The sequence below is a fragment of the Pteronotus mesoamericanus genome, unplaced genomic scaffold (genome assembly GCF_021234165.1).
Source record: "Pteronotus mesoamericanus isolate MK-2021 breed Mesoamerican mustached bat unplaced genomic scaffold, CSHL_Meso_final contig_502, whole genome shotgun sequence".
Classification (NCBI taxonomy): domain Eukaryota; kingdom Metazoa; phylum Chordata; class Mammalia; order Chiroptera; family Mormoopidae; genus Pteronotus; species Pteronotus mesoamericanus.
In genome coordinates, this window is record NW_026555187.1 from 1,798,701 (window position 1) to 1,817,847 (window position 19,147).

Consider the following 19,147-nt stretch of genomic DNA (forward strand, 5'->3'; position numbering starts at 1 on the left):
GAGCCTGGAGCTTCCTCTGGTCGCCCGGCCCCCTGACTCTCCCCAGGCCCCCAATGGGCTCAGAACAGCAGGGAGAGGGGTCCTTGCCAGTTCTAAATAAAGCAGGACCCATCCAGCTGCTGCCTGTTGTGTGTGGCTGGGGGACACCTGTAATCACAGCAAGGGAGAGGGACACCTGGCCTGGGGGCCCAGCATAGATAAGGGCGTCAAGGTGAGCGCATCTCCATCACCTGCCTAGCCCGGTAGCCCGGGCTTAGTGAGAACCGCTCGCTGAGGACGTCTGCACCAACCCCGCCTGGCACTGCCAGAGGGGCCTGCAGAGGACATGGCCCAGCCCCCACAGGAGTCATTGGAGAATCACCCTTCCTTTTGACCAGCTGGCTTTGCTGGAGCATCCGCTGTGGCCAGGTGCCAGTGAAGCACAGTCCCGTGAGGGAGCTGACATGGGTGATGAGGGCTCCTCAGCCTTCACTGGACACACATTGAGCACCTGTTATATACACCTTCAGCAGAATCTGAGCAGGGTAGAATGGGAAACTGAGGCTCAGAGAAGTGAAGCCACCTGCCTGGGGCTACAGAGCGAGGGTGGGAGGAGGTTGAGCCAGGACTCAAACTTGGGGACCCACCGGCCACCTCAAGAACCCGCACTTGGGGGGAGGACACCTCATGGGGGGCTGGGGTGAGTCAGGGAAGTGTGCTACGCTCCTGGGGTTAAAGCGACCCATTGGTATGGGCCGGAAGGGAAGGTTCCGGATGCAAGTAGAATCAGAAGGGTCCCTCCAGGCCTTGGGCTCAGGGTGCTGGGGTCAGATAGGGGGTGGGCACCTGGCAGGTACTGGGCCCTGATGAGGTGGAGAGGGGAACACTGGCCCCGGGGGAGGCTAATCAGTGCCCACCAGAGAGCCCAGGCGCCAGCAGCCTCTGACTGGCTCGGAGCGAGGGGTTGGGTGTGAGGGAGAGGGGTGCGGTGAAGTGCCAGCGGGCACCTGGGTTCGAGTTGTGACTCTCCCACCGCTGGGTGCCTTTGGCAGTGGCTCCCCTCTGGAGGCCTCTGTTTCCTCATCTGAAGATCCAGCAATGAGAACAGGACACATGCCCACGCTGGGGTGCACCCAGTCTGACGGAGGAGCCACAGTAAACGCGCAACAGTCACAAACACACTGAGAAGAGCCATAAAGAAAGAAACAAGGCCAGAGCATGACTAGGGGACTCTGAGGAGGCCACATTTGGGCATGGGATTTGGGGGGCAGGTGGGAGAGTGGATCTGGGGAAGGGCGTTCCTAGCACTGGAACAGCCAGTGCAAAGGCCAAGAGGCAAAACTTGAGTTTGTTGTATTTGGGGAACAACCTGTAGGTGGCCGCGGCGGGAGGACAAGAGTCGGGGAAAGGCTGGGGCATCACTCGGGACCAAAGGTGCCGCGTGGGTAGGTGCGCATGAGACCACAAAGCACAAATCCGTGGCTGCCTCCTCCCAGTGCCAGCCACATCCGCCCTGGCCGGCCTGTGACTCACCGGCGCCGACCCTGCAAAAACAGGGCCCGCCCCGTGCGGGGGGTGGGGGGGAGGAAGGGGGCGGTGGTGGCAAACTCAACAGCGCGGGCTAGCGGGACGCACGTCCACGGCGGCCCGGGCGCGTCAAGGGGGAGGACGCGGAGGACCAGGAAGTCAGCCCTGGGCCTGAGGCGCCTGCACAAGTTCGCTCAGGCGGGAGAAAGCACGGGCGCGCCCGGGGCGGCGAGGACGAGGGTTGAGACCCGGGAGACTCCGGTGGTGGCCGCAGGCCCGGGCCGCGCCCCATGGCGGGTGCACCGTCCCTGCGGTGCACCCAGGCCCGCGCCATGCGTCTGGGCGGCGTGAGCAGCTTCAGGCTGGAGCTGGCGCGTGGCGGTTCGTACCGCGGCGGGGAGCAGCTGTGTGGTCGGGTGCTGCTGCAGGCGGCGGCGCCACTGAGTGTGCGAGCGCTCGAGGTGGACGCCCGCGGCAGGGCAATAACGCACTGGATCGAGGGCCGAAGTGTGGGTGTCAACGCGGTCTCCAGCCACTTCGCAGCCGCTGAGACGTACTTGCGGCGGCGGCAGCTGCTGCTCCGAGGTGAGCTGCTCACCCTCCCACCCCATAGCTAAGATTCCCCGCAACTCCGTATCCTCTCCCCAGGTCCGCGCGCCTCTGCCCCTCCCTCTGGGCTTGCTCTAACAGCCATCACGAGCTGGCAGGGTCCGCTTATGGCCATCTCCCACTGGGGGTGCAGCGGGCCTTCAGGGGGCCTCCCTGGGTGGCCCGAGCCACTCAGAAGGGATGGCCAACGTAGGCAGGGGTTCGACTTAGAGGCCGTGGTCGCGCGACCCTTCTCAGGAAGTGGGGACCTCCTCCCCTGGGTCTGGACCCTCCCACTGAGACATCCACCCACCTGCTCCCTCCAAAACCCTGTTTCCCAGGAACCCCTCCCAGGGCCCGGGCATCCCGACTCCAGAGCCCAGACGCCCTCGATTTAGAGGCTGTGCGGTGGTAGAATGGGGACCCTTTGTCTACAGGAATCCCTGCGTGGAGACAGGAGATCCTAGATCCTCCCCTCTGGACCCCAGGATCCCTGTTAGCCCCAGGTCTGGGGTCCCTGATTTCCAAAGAAGGCCACTGTCTCGCCCAGCCAGTGTACCCTCCCTCAGTTAAGCTTGCAGTGTTTGAAGGGGCGAGTTCTTCCCTGGCTTGGGGCTTCTGGTGGCGTTTGCAGGTGAGGTGGAGGAGACTTGCAGTGAGGTCAGATTAGGCTGGAGTCTTATGTCCTGGTGAACCTCCATCCCCCACCCTCAGGGCACATCACCAGCCAGGAGCAGAGCAGGGACCACAGACAGAGCTGCGGAGGACAGGGGTCTCTTAGGGGACCCTTCCACCTCCTCCCTTATACCCATCTGCAAAATATGCGTAGCAGGAGGCAGCTCAGACTTGACCTTGCAGCTTTGTCCCAACAGCCCGCAGGTTCGAGGGACTGTAGCCTGACCAGCTGTGGAAACCCAGATGTGGTGAGGAGGAAGGGGCCCCAGAGCAACTTCCCTTCCCCTGCAGCTCAAGCGAAATTGGGGTCGGTCTCACCTTACCGTTCCCCTGGTCCCCCTCACTGGTGGCTTCCTCAAGACACTGGAGGGATGAAGCTTTGGGATCTGTTGTGTGACCCTGCCCATCTCTGGGCCTCTGGAAACCCATCGGTAAAATGGACTGAGGGAAGTGCCACTGAGTGGACAGCCTCTGCCCCTCCCTCTAGGCTTGCTCTAACAGCCATCACGAGCTGGCAGGGTCCGCTTATGGCCATCTCCCACTGGGGGTGCAGCGGGCCTTCAGGGGGCCTCCCTGGGTGGCCCGAGCCACTCAAAAGGGATGGTCAGCGTAGGCAGGGGTTGGAGCAGCGGTGCATCTCTCTGCCACCAGAGGGCGCCAGTGCCCCGTAGATCTCAGTGAGGCAACAACTGCCTTTGAATCGCAAAGTACAATTCTTTGGAGAAACTGGGGCCCGGAGAAGGGTTATCCCTGCGCCGAAGTCACACCGCAGCCCTAGGCCCCCGGGGCGCCTGGAGCTTCCCCTGCACTCTGCTGTGTCTGTGAGGGGACCGGGGCTGGAGGTGCCTGAAGTGGGCACAGGGGATTAGTCCTAGAGGTCAAGTTTGCCCGGGGCTGGAAGTTGGGAAAGAAATGTCGGTTGGTAGGAACACCTTAGGCTAAAGAGCTTTAGGCGCAACCTAGTGGCAACGCGTCCAGAGCGGTTGGTGATTGGAAAACGAGGCTCTGGGAGGGAGTACCGTAGGGGCGGCGCTGAGATTCGTGCGGGACTCTCTGAGCTAGGGGCCGAGTTTCTTCCGGCATTGCGCACGTGGGAACTCAGGCTCAAAGAGGTCGTCACTAGTCCTGGATCACCCCGCTGAGCGGGCTTCAGATCAGAGGAAGGGGGCAGCAGGTGCGGGATGGGGAGAGGCCCCACCGACTTCCTTCTCCTTTATCATTGAACAGAGGGGAAAACTGAGGCCCAGTGACCTAGGCCTTCAGCGTCCCATTGGAGCCAGGCCACACCTCTCTAGCTCGGGCCGCACATGCCGCGAGTCACGTCTGCAAGCAGTGGCGGGTTGATGATTAAGCCAAGGGACCGAATGGTATTCTTGAGTGACCTGAAGCCCAGGCCCCGCTTCCTGGCCTCAGTTTCCTCTCTTTACCCCCGAGATCCGCGAGAAATCGACTCTGGTCCCCAGGGCTTCAGTTTCACCCCGGGGTCCGCGATGGGGGAGGGTAAGCCAGCTGGGAGTCTGCGAGTTTATTTTGCTACCCGTTCTGGGCGGGGCCACGCCTCTCGCCGCTCAATTGGCGTGTTCTTTTCCGGGGCGGGCTTGTGTCCCGCTTTGCCCCGCCCTGCCGTATAAAAGTAGCGCCAGCAGAGGCTCTGAAGAATCTCCGGCCGGCTTCTGAATGCTCTTGCGCGCGCCGGGTGGGTTTGCCTTCTGAGGCTGTAGCGTCCGCCCCTCGCTCCGCCTAGTCAGGGATTCTAGGCCAGGGTCCGCGTGTTTAGGGTTTGCATCCCCGGCGCGATGCTCTTCGACAAGGTGAAGGCATTCGTGGTGCACCTGGACGACACGAGCGCGGGCGCTAATCCCGTGTTCAGTGGCGGCCAGGTCGTAGCCGGCCGGGTACTGCTAGAGCTGGCGGGCCCGGCGCGCGTGGGAGCCCTAAGGCTGCGCGCGCGGGGCCGCGCCCACGTGCATTGGACCGAGTCACGCAGCTCGGGCTCCAGCACCGCGTACACGCAGAGTTACAGCGAGCGCGTGGATGTCCTGAGCCACCAAGCCATGCTTCTCGCGCCAGGTACGACCCGGGACCCCTGCTCGGCGCACGTGCTGCGTGCCCTGGAAACCCTGCTCAGCCCCTGAGCTGCCCCCTCTTGCTCCTCCTTGCAGACGCGGGCGAGACCACCACACTGCCTGCTGGGCGCCACGAATTCCCATTCAGCTTTCAGCTGCCTCCGTAAGTCATCTGGGGTGCTGGACTTGGGGGAAGTATCCCTCAGGTGTGGGGCTCCACTGCTGAGTACCTGGGGACCGTGGAGCCCAAGACTGTCTCCACTGGGAGGCCCTCAGGAGTGTCCCTGTGTCTCCCAAGCCCCCTAAGTCTTTGGGAATCCCCAACCTGCTAGTCTCTATACCTCACCTGCTGAAGGCCCTTCCTTCCACTCCTAGGACACTGGTGACATCATTCGAGGGCAAACATGGCAGTGTCCGATACTGCATCAAGGCCACCCTGCACCGGCCCTGGGTTCCTGCCCGCCGAGCCAGGAAGGTGTTTACTGTCATTGAGCCCGTGGACATCAACACGCCTGCCCTGCTGGTATGTGGCCGGCTGCCCCTGGGGAGGTGGGAGGGTAGCACTGAGGATCAGGGGCCTGGCTTCTGGGTGACTCCGACCGGCTCCTTATCCTCTTCACAAAGTGTCACAAAGTGTGGGTCACAGTTGAGCCCTGGCACGGAAGGAGGCAGGCAAAGGGGTGTCTGTGGAGTCAGCATGGCCTGGTGGAAACCCGAGCCGCACCAATTCTCCCGGTGCCTTGGGGCGAGTGCCTCGCCCTCTCTGAGCCTCAGATGCCTTGCCTGTGAAATAGGGCCCAGCCAGGGTACAAAAGAATAATTCCTTCTTGAGCACTAACTACACACTAAGCGCCGGCCAGATCATTTCCTTTGTAGCTTTATGAGATGAGTCATATTCCTGGGTGCACTTTACAGTTATTTCCTAGACTGTTAGAAAGAAACCAGGAAATTGGGCCCTGCCCCAAATGTTTCATCAGCTGGGGATGGTTTGGACGTTCCACAAAGTGACCTGTTTATGTCCTTTTTCCTCTACCCTGCCAGGCCCCTCAAGCAGGAGCTCGGGAGAAGGTTGCCCGATCCTGGTACAGCAACCGTGGCCTGGTCTCCCTCTCAGCCAAGATTGACCGCAAGGGCTACACGCCAGGTAGCGGGCAGGAGCAGCCATGGCGGGGGCAGGGGGGGCAGAGTCAGGGCTGCAGGTGACGAGACTGAGGCCTTGCCCCTCCCCGTTACAGGTGAGGTAATCCCTGTGTTCGCGGAGATTGATAACAGCTCCACGCGCCCAGTGCTGCCGCGAGCAGTCATGGTCCAGACTCAGACCTTCATGGCACGAGGCGCCCGCAAGCAGAAGCATGCAGTGGTGGCCAGTCTCTTGGGCGAGCCTGTGGGCCCCGGGCGGCGAGCTCTGTGGCAGGGCCGGGCGCTTCGGATCCCCCCTGTGGGCCCGTCCATCCTGCACTGCCGCGTGCTGCATGTGGACTACACCCTCAAGGTAGAGTGTTGGCGGAGGCGGGGGTCGCATCTGCTCTGCTTCCAGAAAGCGTCCGCCCAGGCTGGCGCTGGGGCCTCTCAGCACAGGAAGGGCCTCCTTCTGTGGCAGGGCCGCCTGGGCCCCCTCCACTGTGGCTCCTTCCTTCAGGTCTGCGTGGACATCCCGGGCACGTCCAAGCTGCTCCTGGAGCTGCCGCTGGTCATCGGCACTGTCCCCCTGCACCCTTTTGGCAGCCGCTCGTCCAGCGTGGGCAGCCACAGCAGTTTCTTGCTGGACTGGGGCCTGGGGGCCCTGCCAGAGCAGCTTGAGGGTGAGTACCGCGCCCTGGGGTCCCCAAGGGGCGGGTGGGTAGAGAGGCGGGTGCCAAGCCAACGTGCCCTCCCCAACCTCAACGCCTCCATCTATCACAGAGCACAGAAACGATCACGTTGGCAACCACGGGTTCCCCAAGAATCCCAGCCGGAGGGCACGCGGCCTGGCAGCCCCAAACTGGCACGAGCAGGCTCCCGGCCATCGCTGCCAGTTCCAGGGCTCCCTCCCTTCACGGCCCTCACCCTCTCGCTCTCTCTTCCAGCCCCTCCAGAGTATTCAGAGGTGGTGGCCGATGGGGTGGCAGGTGTCGGGCAGGGCCCCTTCGCACTACCTCAGGAGCCCAGCATGAGCCTCGAAGGCCCCTTCTTCACCTACATCCAAGAGTTCCGCTACCGCCCACCACCCCTGTACTCGGAGGTGAGCCTAGGGGTCCAAGAAGGCCCCATACCTTTCCAGGCCCTGGGAGCCGAGATGGGGCGGGAGACACAGGAGTTTAAAACGCTGATGAGACTCCTGTACATACACTCAGGGCCTGAAGCCGCCTTGAGCCCCAGTTGGCTCTTAGGGGGTCGAAGACTATCAGGGTAGGCACGGGTGCTTCTGAACCTCTGGTGCTCCCTGAGGCTTGACGGGTTTGTTTTCCTCAGGAGGATCCAAACCCCCCGTCGGAAGCCATGAGGCCACGCTGCATGACCTGCTGAGTGGGAGTGGGTACCTCGAAGGACGAGGTTACATCGCACATGTGCTTCCAGCCACCGTGGACATGGGGAGTGGCCAGGTCCAGAGCAGGCCAGCCTGGCTGCACTGAAGCTGAGGAAGCCACGTCCTGGACCAGGACGGGGCTGTTCTCACACGGGACAGAGGAGAAGGGCCAGTCTGGCATCTGACTTATCTGGTCTTTGTACGGCATCAAATGCCTGGTGCAGGATCCAAGTCACTGTTCAAACTGTGCTGACCTGTGGGCAGGGGCTGGGGTTCCCCCAGGAGCCTCCAGTCTGGGAGAGACACAGCCAGACGTAAATACTTCCAGTCTTGTGCGACCAGAAGAGGACCTGGAAGAGTCCAGAGAGAAAGCAGAGTAGGCTTCCTGGAGGAAAGGGCATTTTAGCTGAGGCTTTGGCCCATGAATAAGAGCTTAGCAGATGGGCAAGCAAGAGGGCGGAGAAGTCGAAGAAGGTCAGAGCAGAGCTGAGTGACGTTTGGAGACTGCCCCCTTCGTCTTAGAACAGGGCCCAGAGGGCAAGTGCCTCAGCTGAGGTCACACAGCAGGGTCCAGCAAGCGAGAGGGCCCAGGAGCGAGGTGTCAGGGAAGCAGGTCAGGGGAGCTACGTGGGGCCTGTGGGTGGCAGGGGCAGCGGCTCCAGCCCATGAAGCCTCAGAAAGCTGGAGACTCCAGCCCCGGGCTGGAGCTGCCTGGGGCTTCCCCCGCTGCTCCAGATACAGAGCTGCATGGCCCAGACACCCAGGTGCAGGGCAGGACAGACAAGACCTGCTACCTAACTTGCAAATGAAAATGTGGAGTCCTTGTTCAGGAGTGTTAAGAATGTCAAGATAATGACAGCAGAGCATTCAACCAGGCCCTGGGGACAGAGGTCACCGTGGATTGACACAGTGGGGCCAGTGTGCTTCTGGAGACCCTGGTGCCCTGGCCTGGGTCGCAGCATTTCTGATAAGCCTTAAATTGTTTTCTTTTGTACAATTTTTTGCAAATAAAAGTATGGAAGAACAGACTAGGCTTATTGGCTCATCTTTCCCCAGCTGCGCAGGAACTGGAGTGGCTGTGACCACCATCCCTGGAATTCCAGGCTGAGGAGGGATGAGGGGCCCATTGTCCAGAAGAGAAAACTGAGGCCCAGGGACACGTAGGGAGGCTGAGCTGTGGTTAGAGCCCAACCCCCACACCCGCTGCTCTCCCCTAGTGCAGTGACAGGTGCTGGGAGCATGAATGGCACCCCCCCTCAGCCAATGGAGAGGAGGGGGCGGGGCTGCAGGAGGGTCCTGACTCTCTGAGTCTGGGCTTTCTTTTAATTTTGTTTTTATTGCAGTAGAATCCACATGCGATAAAACAAACCATTTTGAAGTAAACAATTGTGTTGCATTTAGCACATTCACAGTGTTGTGCAATGATCACCTCTGCCTACTTTCAGAACATTTCATTACCCCAAAGACCGTGTCCCCATGACCGCTCACTTCCCGTCCCCTCCCCGCCCGTCCCTGGCAACTACTAATCTGTTTTCTGCCTTCGTGGATTTGCCTCTTCCGGATATTCCCTGTCAGCGAGATCACACACTATGTGGCTGTTGGGATCCGGCTTCTCTCACTTGGCGTGTTGCCAAAGTTCATCCACATTGCAGCCTGTGTCAGTGCCTCCTCCTGTTTGTGGCTGAGTAATATTCCACTGTGAAGGGACTGCATTTTGTTTATCCAGTCAGCAGCTGGTGCACATTTGAGTTGTTGGCCATTCAAGTCATTTCCACGTTTTGGCACACGTGGCTAAGGCTTGCATGGACCAGCACATATAGGATTTGTTTGGACACTCACTGGGAGTTATGGCAGCTTGAGTGGTGCCGAAAGTGAGTCCAATAGAGTGAGGGGACTTGCCCAGGGTCCCCCAGTGAGGACTGACAGAGCAGCCACTCAAAACGGCCCCTGGGATTCCAAAGGTCGCGCCCCACATCCCACGTGACACCCTGCTCGCTGCTCCCTCGGCACCAGCTGCTCAGGCTCCGTCTCTGCCTCTGCCTGCCCTTTGGGGCGAGGCCCAATTAAAACCCTGGTCTGAATCCTAGGCTGTGCCGTGAAAATTACCTGGCAGCTCAGCATGGTCATTGGCAGGACTGAGGGTCAGGGCTGAGGGGCAAGGACGAGGGTCTGGGGTGAGCGGGCAACCCAGGGATTGAACGCTGGGAGATCTGGGCTGAGATTTTGCTCCTTGTGTGACCCTGGGCAGGGCCCTTGCTTCTGAGCCTCAGTTTCCCCATCTGAGACTCTGGGACACCTCCCCTGCACAGCCTCCATTCTCCCCTTCCCTGGTCTGAGTTCGGGCACTGATTTCCAGCTGCTTCTGCTCCTGGGGTCCACCCAACATTCCCCGTCCAGCAGCATCTGCTCTGGGCAGCTGACCTGACACCAGTTCTGGGCAGGACAGGCTTGGAGGTCCCTGGGACTGCGACCGGGGAAGACCTTCCCACAGCACAGTCAGCCTCAGGAGAGGATGAGTTCCCTGCTTTCCGGAGTGTGCAAGATGCAAGATCCCAGCTTTCCAAATGGAGATGAATCCAGAGTGTTTACTGCAACAGTGGATGTGAGTTCAGTTCTATAGCAGGTTCTCCTCAGCAGGCTTGGGGGACAAGCTGCCCCATGTGCCTAGGACCCGTGTATCTGCAACTCTGAGGAACCTGGTCCCTAAAAGAGATGGATTTTCTGGTTCAAGTTGCTGACACCCAGATGTAGCTGGCACAGGGAGTCCAGGATCCAGGGAACTCCCTGAACACAGTGAGTGGCTCATAGGTCATAGAGGAGAGTGGCCAAATATTCTCCTAAAATAAAATCCATCCCTCCCCAGGCTCCTAAAACCCACCTACTTCCTCCAGCGCCTTTTCCTGCCCTGGCTGCTCCGCAAACACCCCGAGCTTGTTCCCACCGCAGGGCCTTTGCACATTTGTGTAGGGTTCCCTCTGCTGAAGGCTCTTCCCTATGGTGGGTTCCCCTTCATCCCCAGCCTCATCTTTTCAGGGATACCTGCCTGAAGGTGCCAGCCGCCCCCAACTCCCTCTCCCATCCCTCATCAGGTTGTCTCCATGGCCCTCATCACTCTCGGCAATTCCTGTTTAGATATTCACTTGTTTGCCTGGGCCTTTGAGCGCAGGGCTGGAATAGGGCTGTGTCCTTGGCCCCAGCACATAGCAGGTGTGAAGGGGGTGCTGCCTGGCTGAGTGACTGGAGGGGACTCCTTCCCTGCTCTGGTGTAAATAAAGTTTCCGGCAGGGGTGGGGGTGTTACCGCCTTGCACTTGTTCCCAGGACCCACCTCCCGCCTCCCGTCAGACCGGGCGTCCAGTCAGGGAGCCTGTGGGTGTCTCTCGCGGCCGCTCATCTTCTCCCACTCGCCGTCCCCCTGGCTCTGGCTCGCCATCTCTCGTGGTCACCACCTCTCTGTCCGCCTCGGACCCTTTCGCCATCTCTGTTGCCTGCCCTGCCCGGGCCAGGCCCAGTCCGCGGGGTGACAAGGGGCAGGGCTTCTGCTGCCTCTTTCCCCACCCTCGCTGGCAGGGGGCCCAGTCTGGCCATTGTTCAGGAATCCTCCTGCTACCCCGCTCCAGCCACCAGGCACAAGCCGCCACCAGCCTCTCCTCCCAGCACATTCTGTCCTGAGGAGATTGTGCTGAGGGTGGACAGGAGCGGGGACAAGTTCCTGCTGGGCTCCAGTTACAGGACAGCCCGTCCCGGTGGCCCTGCTCCCCACAGGGGCTGCCCCTGATGCCCCACTCCCTGCTCTGGGCTTACGTCTCCCTGAATGGAGCCCCGCTGCCAGCTTATCCCCACCTCAGGGCCTTTGCATCTGCCTTTCACCTGGAGCTCCCTCCCCACAGATGTGCCCAGGACCTTCTCTCCTTCAGGCCTCAGATCACATGTCACCTCCTCAGGACACCTTGAGACAGGAAGGTCTTTAGGCCAGAGCGCCCCTGGGGTTCCCTACCCTTGCCTGATGCATTTTGCTTCCTGATCTTCCCCCGCCCCCACAGTTACATATTTACTAGTTTGTCATTGTGGTTTCGCCGCTCCAGAACCCTGCCGAGTCCCCAGCTCCAGGCACACAGAGTAGGTGTTCAGTGAATAGTTCAGAATTGATGTCATTTCCTCCAAAAGCTCAGCTCAGCTCTGCTGAAGCTGCCCAGGCTCACTCACACAGCTCCCCACCCCCTCGGCCTGCCTGACCCTGCGCCCCTGCTGTTCCCGGTACCCCTGTACTGTTCCTTGCAGCCTCCTGCTGTTGCCTGCACCCGAATATCACCCAGGGAGTTTGCCCCCCAAAGTGCACCTTTTCCAACAAGGGGCTGGGTCTCTCTGTCTCCTAGGCCCACAGGCGCCCCACACAGGACAGCCCCGATGCACACACATGCAGAAACCCACACACACGTGCACATACCCAGGTGGAGACACAGAAACAGGCCTGCGAACTCGGGCACATGTGAATCGCATAGGCCAACACCTGTCCAGATGCATACAGCGGTAATGAACACGCCCCCCTCAGCTCTGGGTGCCTGCAGCCTGGTCGAGGGTTTGCGGGGTGCTCACAGGCAGAGGCCCCCGCTCCAGTGGAAGTGATTATGGCCTCCATGTTCTGGGGGTGGGGGTAGAGAACATGGGATTGAACCTATGCCAGGGGGCGCACAGACTTGTCCACATGGCCTCTGTCCTCGCTTCCCCTGCCCTGGAGCCTTCCCCACCTAGTTTTTGATGTTCAGGTTCAGGGAAGGCCAGGAAAGTCCCCAGAAATCATCAGGCTGGGCAAGGGGCCCAGAAGGAATTGATGATTCAGTAGGTGGCCATCAGTGCGGGCCATACTGGGCAGCTGTCTGGGGGGATTCACAGCGAGCAACAATGAAGGATGGGGGCTGCAGGGTAAACGGGGCCCGCGCCCCGACAGCAGGCGGGGGAGGGGAGGGCCCCTTGGTGCTCCAATGCCAGATTCACTGGGGAGAAGACTGAGGCCAAGAACAGGTGACTTGCCCACGGCCCCCAGCCAGGACGGGGCAGGCAGGGGCCTCCAAGCCTTCGGGGCACCTGCTCTCCCTGCCTGCCGTTAGTGAGCAAAAGGGGGCAGGTCCACTTCCCAGCTTCAGACGTGGACATGCGACCAAATCTGGTCAATTAGAGACTTTCATCATCACAGGTGCAGGGATTGGCTCAGGGATGGCTGTGTGACTTCAGCTGAGCCAATCATCCTGGGAATTTGGGGGCTCCCTGGAGGTGATGATAGGCCTAGAGCCAATGACACCGGCCATCTTACCACCATGACAAGGACAGCAGAGCAGAGTCCCTAGGACCTTGCTGTGGAATGCACAGACATCTCCAGCCCCATGGAGTCAGGGGGATGGGGCCTGGTGGGTCCTGGGACAGCTTCCAAGAGGAGAGGACATTGGGGTTGGGGCTTTGATGGATGAAGAGGAGTTCACCAGGGAGCTAGGCATTCCAGGAAGAGGAAATAGCCTGTGCAATCACAGTCAGCAAGACAGAGCTAGCTGGGCCTGGAATACAGAGCGGGTAGTTGCAGCAGTGTTTATTTTCCTGGTAGACTGGGTGTTCCCCACCCCACCTGGGGCTGTCTGTTTTGTTTGCAGCTGGCACTCCATTAAAGTAAGTAACCCTTCTGTGTCAGATGCACAGGGCGGGGCGGGGGGGCGGGGCGGCGCAAGGATGGCGAACAGGGAGAGGTTGCATCCCCCAGTCAGGAAAGCCTGTGGCTGTGTGAGGGTGACCCCTGGAGCCTGGGAGCCACAGTGCAGGCCGAAGGGGCCATTCCTGCTCAGAAAACCCCTGGCCCCAGGCGCTGTGCTCCAGGGCGGGGCAGGTGAGAGCGCAGGGCCCCGACTCGGGGCACCACCTCTTATTTCCTGTGTGACCCTGGGCTAGTGGCTGTGGCTCTCTGCCTCAGTTTCCTCTTCTGGAATCTGACCTCACTGTAGGTCAAGGTTAGTGCTGAGCACAGAGAGGGGGCAAGGTCTGCGGGCCTGGATGATGGGGGGGCCTGCTGAGGGACTGGGGAGGGGCAGCTCTCTAGAACATTCTGTCAGCAATTCCCAGCCTCTTTGAAAACAGGAAACTAGCTCTCGAGGGAGCCCCCAGCAGCGCTTCCTGATCCTCGTCAGGACATGGGAGGGGGGGCGGGGGGGGCGGTTGGAGGGGGCAGGCAGGAGCTGTTTGCAGGCAGCCTGGAAAGAGGTAGCACCGACAATGTGCGCCTTTGTGTCTGCATGTCGGCCTTGCTGGTGGAGCACCCAGAGGTGTGCACGCACGTGTTACAAGTACCTTGCACGGGGTTTACGCATCTCAGCCAATGTGGGAAGCAGATGTGCAGTGCTTGGTACATAGCAAGCCTGGGTTTGGTGCTGGCATGGCCTGCTAACAGCAGATAGTGCAGTGTGCTGGTCAGCGTGGGCCTGTGCTGGCATGGGCTGTTTGTGCTGCCAGGGGCTGGCGGGTAGGAGCCTGTGTGGCCGCCCCAGGCCTCCGAATCCTCAGGTCCTTCCTGATTCAGCTGCCAGTGGTTACATCTCCATCTCGCCCCTGCTCCAAACCTGCCAGGGCTCCTCTTGGTCTCCAAGGCTCAGCACGGCCCCTGTGACTGCCCCATTCTCCTATCCCTCCACCAGTCCATCTTCTCATCGCTTATCAGCCTGCGGCCCACTGCCTCTTTGCTGCCCCTTAAGGCTGCCAAATAGGATTCTACCTAAGGGCCTTTGCACCTGCCTTGTGCACCAGCCAGGCTGCTCTTCCCTCCCCTCCTGTCCATCTCTCAGGCCTCAGAACAATAGCCTTGCATGCGTTATCCGCCTCCAGCTTCTTGACCGCCTCCTGGCCTGACCCAAGTCCAGGCCACAGGCCCCAGCTGTGACCACTTCCGTCTGTACCCTAAGATGGGTGGCCTCCCTCTATAAGCCTCAGTTTATTCTTCTGCCACCAGGGACCAATTCTGGTGTGCCCTCACCTGCCCAGAGTCACCGGAAAGCGGAAAAGCCTGAATTTAAACCTGCACTGCCTGATCCCAGAGACTTTGTCCTTGTCCCACCAAGTGGGCAAAACACTTGAGGGTCAGGGACAATCTAGAGTCACTCAGCTGTGGAGGCCAAACTGGGGCCTCCTACATGTCACGTTCCTGGACGGCTTTCTCTTGGTGGCAAACTTCTACTCACCCTTCAAAACCTCAGCTCCGGAACCCCTCCTTCTTTGACCCAGGCCTGACCCCGGGGGCTACCTGGCTGCCAGGACTGAGGCCTCCCAGGAGCCCAGCAACACCCAACTAGAAACAGGACACCACGTTCCCCACGTGCTGGCTTTCTGGAGCCGGCCCAGGGGCCCCTGCCAGGTTTAATCCCCAAGAGGTGCCTCCTGCCGGCGTATCACCCTCAGGACCTGCCAAGCTCTGTGGTTTAGAAGGGCAGGCAGGACATTTCACTTGACCCAGAGGCCCATATGTTCTGGGAACCTCCCTGCCCAGGCCAGTGGCCCTTCTGTCCTTGGCTCACATCAGCTCCACGCCAGGCGGCTTCACCCATGGGATGAACCAAGGACATTCTAAGGCTCGAGCAGCGAAGCGGAGGTTTTTGGCCGGTGTCTCGGTGCCCCAACCCAGGACAGCTGCAGGGGCTGTGAAACAAAGCTCAGCTCCATTACTCAGCCTCCCCAAAGGCCATGTGGCCCAGCCCCCACAGCCTCCATCCCAACAGGTTCAGCCCCACCTCAGGCCTTTGCACATGCTGTTCCTCCTGCCCACGTAGCCCTTCCCTCACTCTGCCTGAGGCCCCCGCTTTCTCCTCCTTCCGATCTAAGTCCAAACATCCCCTCCTCAGAGGCCCATCGGCCTCCCTGACCGAAGCTGCCCCATTTCCTCTCTCAACTCTTCCCTGGAGCTTCTAGAATTCCTAATTAGAACCCATTTGTGGGTTCACTGCTGTGCTCTGCCTCCCTCTGTAAAGGAAGCTCCCAGAGAGCGGAGCGGCAGGGCACAGTGGAGAGCGCCATGAACGCACCACACAGGAGACCGCGGAACCCAGAGCACGTCCCCCCAGGCGGAGCATCCGGACCCCACCCCGGCCCCCACATCCTTGCTCCCGCCCTCCCGGAGGCAGCTCCGTGCTGGGAGGGCGGAAGGGCCTGCTCGGTCCTCTGTGCACGGACCTCCCATCACAGTCTGAGCGCCTCTTCTCCGGGCTCCAGGCTGAGAGGGGGCCATTGCCTGGTCTTCCACTCCCGCCATGGAAGGGAAGTCCAGGGTCACAAGAGATTCTGTCCCTGTGTTTATGGTCTTTTCCCACTCTGGCCATAGCTCCCCATCACCCTCAGGAGAAAGTCCATCTCTTCAGCTCAGAGCTCCTTTCTCTCTCCTTCCATTCCCCTTTGCCTAATTCTCTGTTCCCCTTTGTATCCTGTGTTGGTTGGTTTCCTGGTATCGACTGTTCACACAGTCTCAGGCATATTAACTGCTGTCAGAGACCAAACATTCCCTGCTCCGAGCACATCAGCGCATCAGACTGAATGTGGCACAAAGTAAAGGGACATGCTGTTTGCACAGTATATGGACACCACGGACCACTGAGCCCGCTGTTTGCACAGTGCATGACCACCGTGGACCCCTGGCCACGAAGAGGATGCTAAATGTGTGGGGGACGGGGGCTGCCCAAGAGCTTAGAACAGGAATCAAAAAACTTTTTCAATAAATAGCCACATAATTAATACTTGAGGCTTTGTCGACCATGCTGTCTCTGATCGTTTAACTGTCCAGCGCTGCCCCCTTGAAAACGGCCCCCAACAGTACACAAGTGAGTGGCCATGACTGGATCCCAAAAACACTTTATTTGTGGATGCTGAACTGTGAGTTTCATGTAGCTTCATATAGCCCCATATATTGTCTTTTGGTATGTTTTCAGTCCTTTAAAAGCCATTTCTAGGTCATGAACAAAGCTGTAGCTGGCCAGCCCTTGGGTGAGGTAACTGTATCAGGATTCATGGTTACAAAGAATCGGAACACTGTTAAAAACCTTCCAGTTCACCAGCTGAGAAATATTAGGGCAGGTTGATGACTAAAGCGGGACCGTTGACAAGTAACAGGTATCTGGACTGATGTTTATTTTTAGTACCAGAACAAAGCGAGCATTGACTGCTGAGGGGGTCAGCACCCAGCTGAGGTCGGACTGGCCCCTGGCCCTGCCCCTCACCGACCGGACAGGGCGCTGCTGCCCATTCTCCGAATGCTGTTTACCGAGTATCAAGTGACGGGGACCAGTGGCAGGGTATCAAGTTGCAGGGCAGTCACACCTAGACGTGGGCGCTGTGACAACTTTACACACCAGCTGTTTACAGTGATATGAGATCGGCTGTTTACAGGGGATCAACCGCCCCACTGTCAGGGGTCAGAGTCCAGAAGGCCCATGGGACGCGCCCCCTGCAGGTGTCTCCAGAGGCCCTGGTCCTGGAAACCCCTCCCCCCGGCTGCCTCCCACCCCCAGAGTGGGAAGGAGAAAGGGGCTCCTGAGCCAGGCCACTTGGGGCGCTTGCTCACTCAGGACCCCCATGTGCAGTCGTGGGCTATTTGGAGGCGTAAACTGAGCGCTGAAGGCGTTGGGTCCCCTGCTCTGGCTTCTCTCCTCCCTGTGCTCCTCCTGGCCATGCACTGGGGCACACTGGCGACCTCTCTGGGCCTCCACTTCCTTGTCTGTAAAATGGGCACGAAGACGGATCAGGGTTGCCAGACAAGATGCAGGATACTCAGTTAACTTTGAATTTCAGGGGAAAAAAATTGTTTTAGTATAGCTCATGCAACATGTGGGATATACTTATACTTTAAAAATGTATTGGTTGGTTATGTGATATTCAAAGTTAACCGGGGGCCTTGATGTTTATTTGCTAATTCTGACCTGCTCTCAGATGAAGCCCCCCACCCACAGGAGGTTATGAAGACCCTAAGGGGACCATGAGTCAGACTCAGGGAAAGTATCTGATGCCTCGTAGCCCTGAGGTTCATCAGCCTGGTCCTTCCCAGGCTGGGAAAACTGGGTCTGAGTAAGGGCTCACCAATGCATCTGACGATTGGCTCACAAATGCGTCATCGGTCTCCGGCGAGGAGGCGCAGGGCTAGTGTGGCGAGAACGGCACCCTTATTCACGAATTTTACTAGAACATCCACAAGAGCCCTGGGATAGCAGAGGCCCCACGGGAGGGCAGCAGGCCGGGTTCCTTCATTGCCAGCACATCCCCAGCACCCAGATCTCAGCCTGGTGCCCTGTGCTGCTCAGTCAAGAGGTGTTGAATGAATGAAAGATAGGATTCAATAAGTAGTTATTGAATTCAGTGGTTGATGCTACCACCCTTTATTGAATACCCGCTGTGTGCCAGGGCCCTCTACCCCTGCCCGCCACAGTTCCCCCTCAGCAAGGGAGATGGATTTAATCCAGTCATCACCAGAAATGCAAAATTATAACTTGGACAAAACCTGCCAAAGGTAGGTACCCAGTGCTAGGACCCCTGCAAGGGGTCCAGGAGGACTTTCTGGTGAAGGTGACCTCTGTCAGAGACCTGGAAGAAGAGATTTGTAGGTATAAACAGGGGGCAGCGAGTGCCAGATGGTGGGCGCAGCATGTGCCAAGGTCCTGGGGTGGGAGGGAGCGTGAGTTCTGGGGCGATCTTCGTGCCACCCCCAGCTCCCTTTGACAATTTGTAGGCGCCAGCAGATAGTCAACAGGGCCAAGTTTGGACGGCCAAGCTTGCCTGGCAAGCTGGGCAGGATGAGGTTTCTTTGATCACCCACAGTGGGGGGGACAAGGGCCCCAGCCCGTCCTTGGCCCAGGCAGGGGCCAGACGAACCACTTCTGGCGCCACTTCTGCCCTGGAATTTCCCATCGCCTGCCTGCCCTCCATGCACCCTCCAGCCCTTGATGCCACGGCCACCTCGGGGGACACAGAGCAGAAGTCAGGGAACTGGCTGCAGGCTGTGGGGCGGGGTCAGGAGGCAAAGAGGAGAGCTGTGGGCGGCCCAGTTGGAAGCTCTCAGGGCAGAGAACCGGGGTCGGGACGGGCACAGGAGCAACCACGGAATAACAGCCACTGATGCCTGTGAATGCCCAGCCGAGTCTTGTGGGAAGGCATCTCATTTAAAAGCCACCAAACCCCCCCCCCCCCCCGCCAGACTGGTTCCTTAAGTATCTCAGGGCAACAGAGGCTCAGGGGAATACAGCTGCTGGCTGAGGACTTGCGGCGACCCCAGGATGCGGCGGGTCGTCGTTCAGGCTGCTATGACGAAAACACCAAAGGCTGAGTGGCTTGACCAACAGACATTTATTTCTTACAGTCTGGAGGTTGGGGGTTGAGGGCCAAGGCTCTGAGCGCCAGCTGGCTGTCTTCTCGCTGTGACTCCGCCTAACAAAAGAGCCAAGGGTGCTCTCTGGGGTCTCTTTTACTGGGGCGCTAATTTCCTCATGGGGCTCCACCTCCAAATACCACACACTGGGATCAGAAGTTCACACTATGAAATTTGGGGGGACTCAAACATTTCGTCCATGACACCCACCGTTCTTTCACTTTTGTGGTGACAAGACAGGGGCCAATGTCCAAGGCCAGAATGGGGGCCGCTGAACCTGCTGGCCCATTGCTCTCTAACCTCTGTAGCACTGGCTGTAAATGGCACTTTGGCCACCTGGGGAGGCACATGGGCAGCCCCTCCCCCAGGCCCCTGGGAGATTGTGGCAGGGGGAGTCCCCAGCTCCGTGCCCATTGACTCCGTAACTCACGGT

At 59.5% G+C, this 19,147-nt stretch overlaps 1 protein-coding gene across 2 annotated transcripts; it reads left to right on the plus strand.

Moving 5' to 3' along the window:
* The first annotated feature begins 1,838 nt into the window (after window positions 1-1,838).
* Window positions 1,839-8,503, plus strand: ARRDC2 (arrestin domain containing 2). 2 transcript variants are annotated; one of them, XM_054578874.1, is made up of 8 exons: window positions 1,839-2,091; window positions 4,932-4,998; window positions 5,211-5,358; window positions 5,877-5,979; window positions 6,071-6,327; window positions 6,475-6,637; window positions 6,902-7,056; window positions 7,287-8,503. In XM_054578874.1, exons 1-8 carry the CDS (start codon window positions 1,839-1,841, stop codon window positions 7,338-7,340), a joined length of 1,200 nt encoding a protein of 399 aa, XP_054434849.1. In that variant the 3' UTR covers window positions 7,341-8,503. The 2 variants fall into 2 exon arrangements, with proteins under 2 accessions (XP_054434849.1, XP_054434848.1); XM_054578873.1 differs by lacking the exon at window positions 1,839-2,091 and adding an exon at window positions 4,431-4,839.
* Window positions 8,504-19,147: the final 10,644 nt, after the last annotated feature.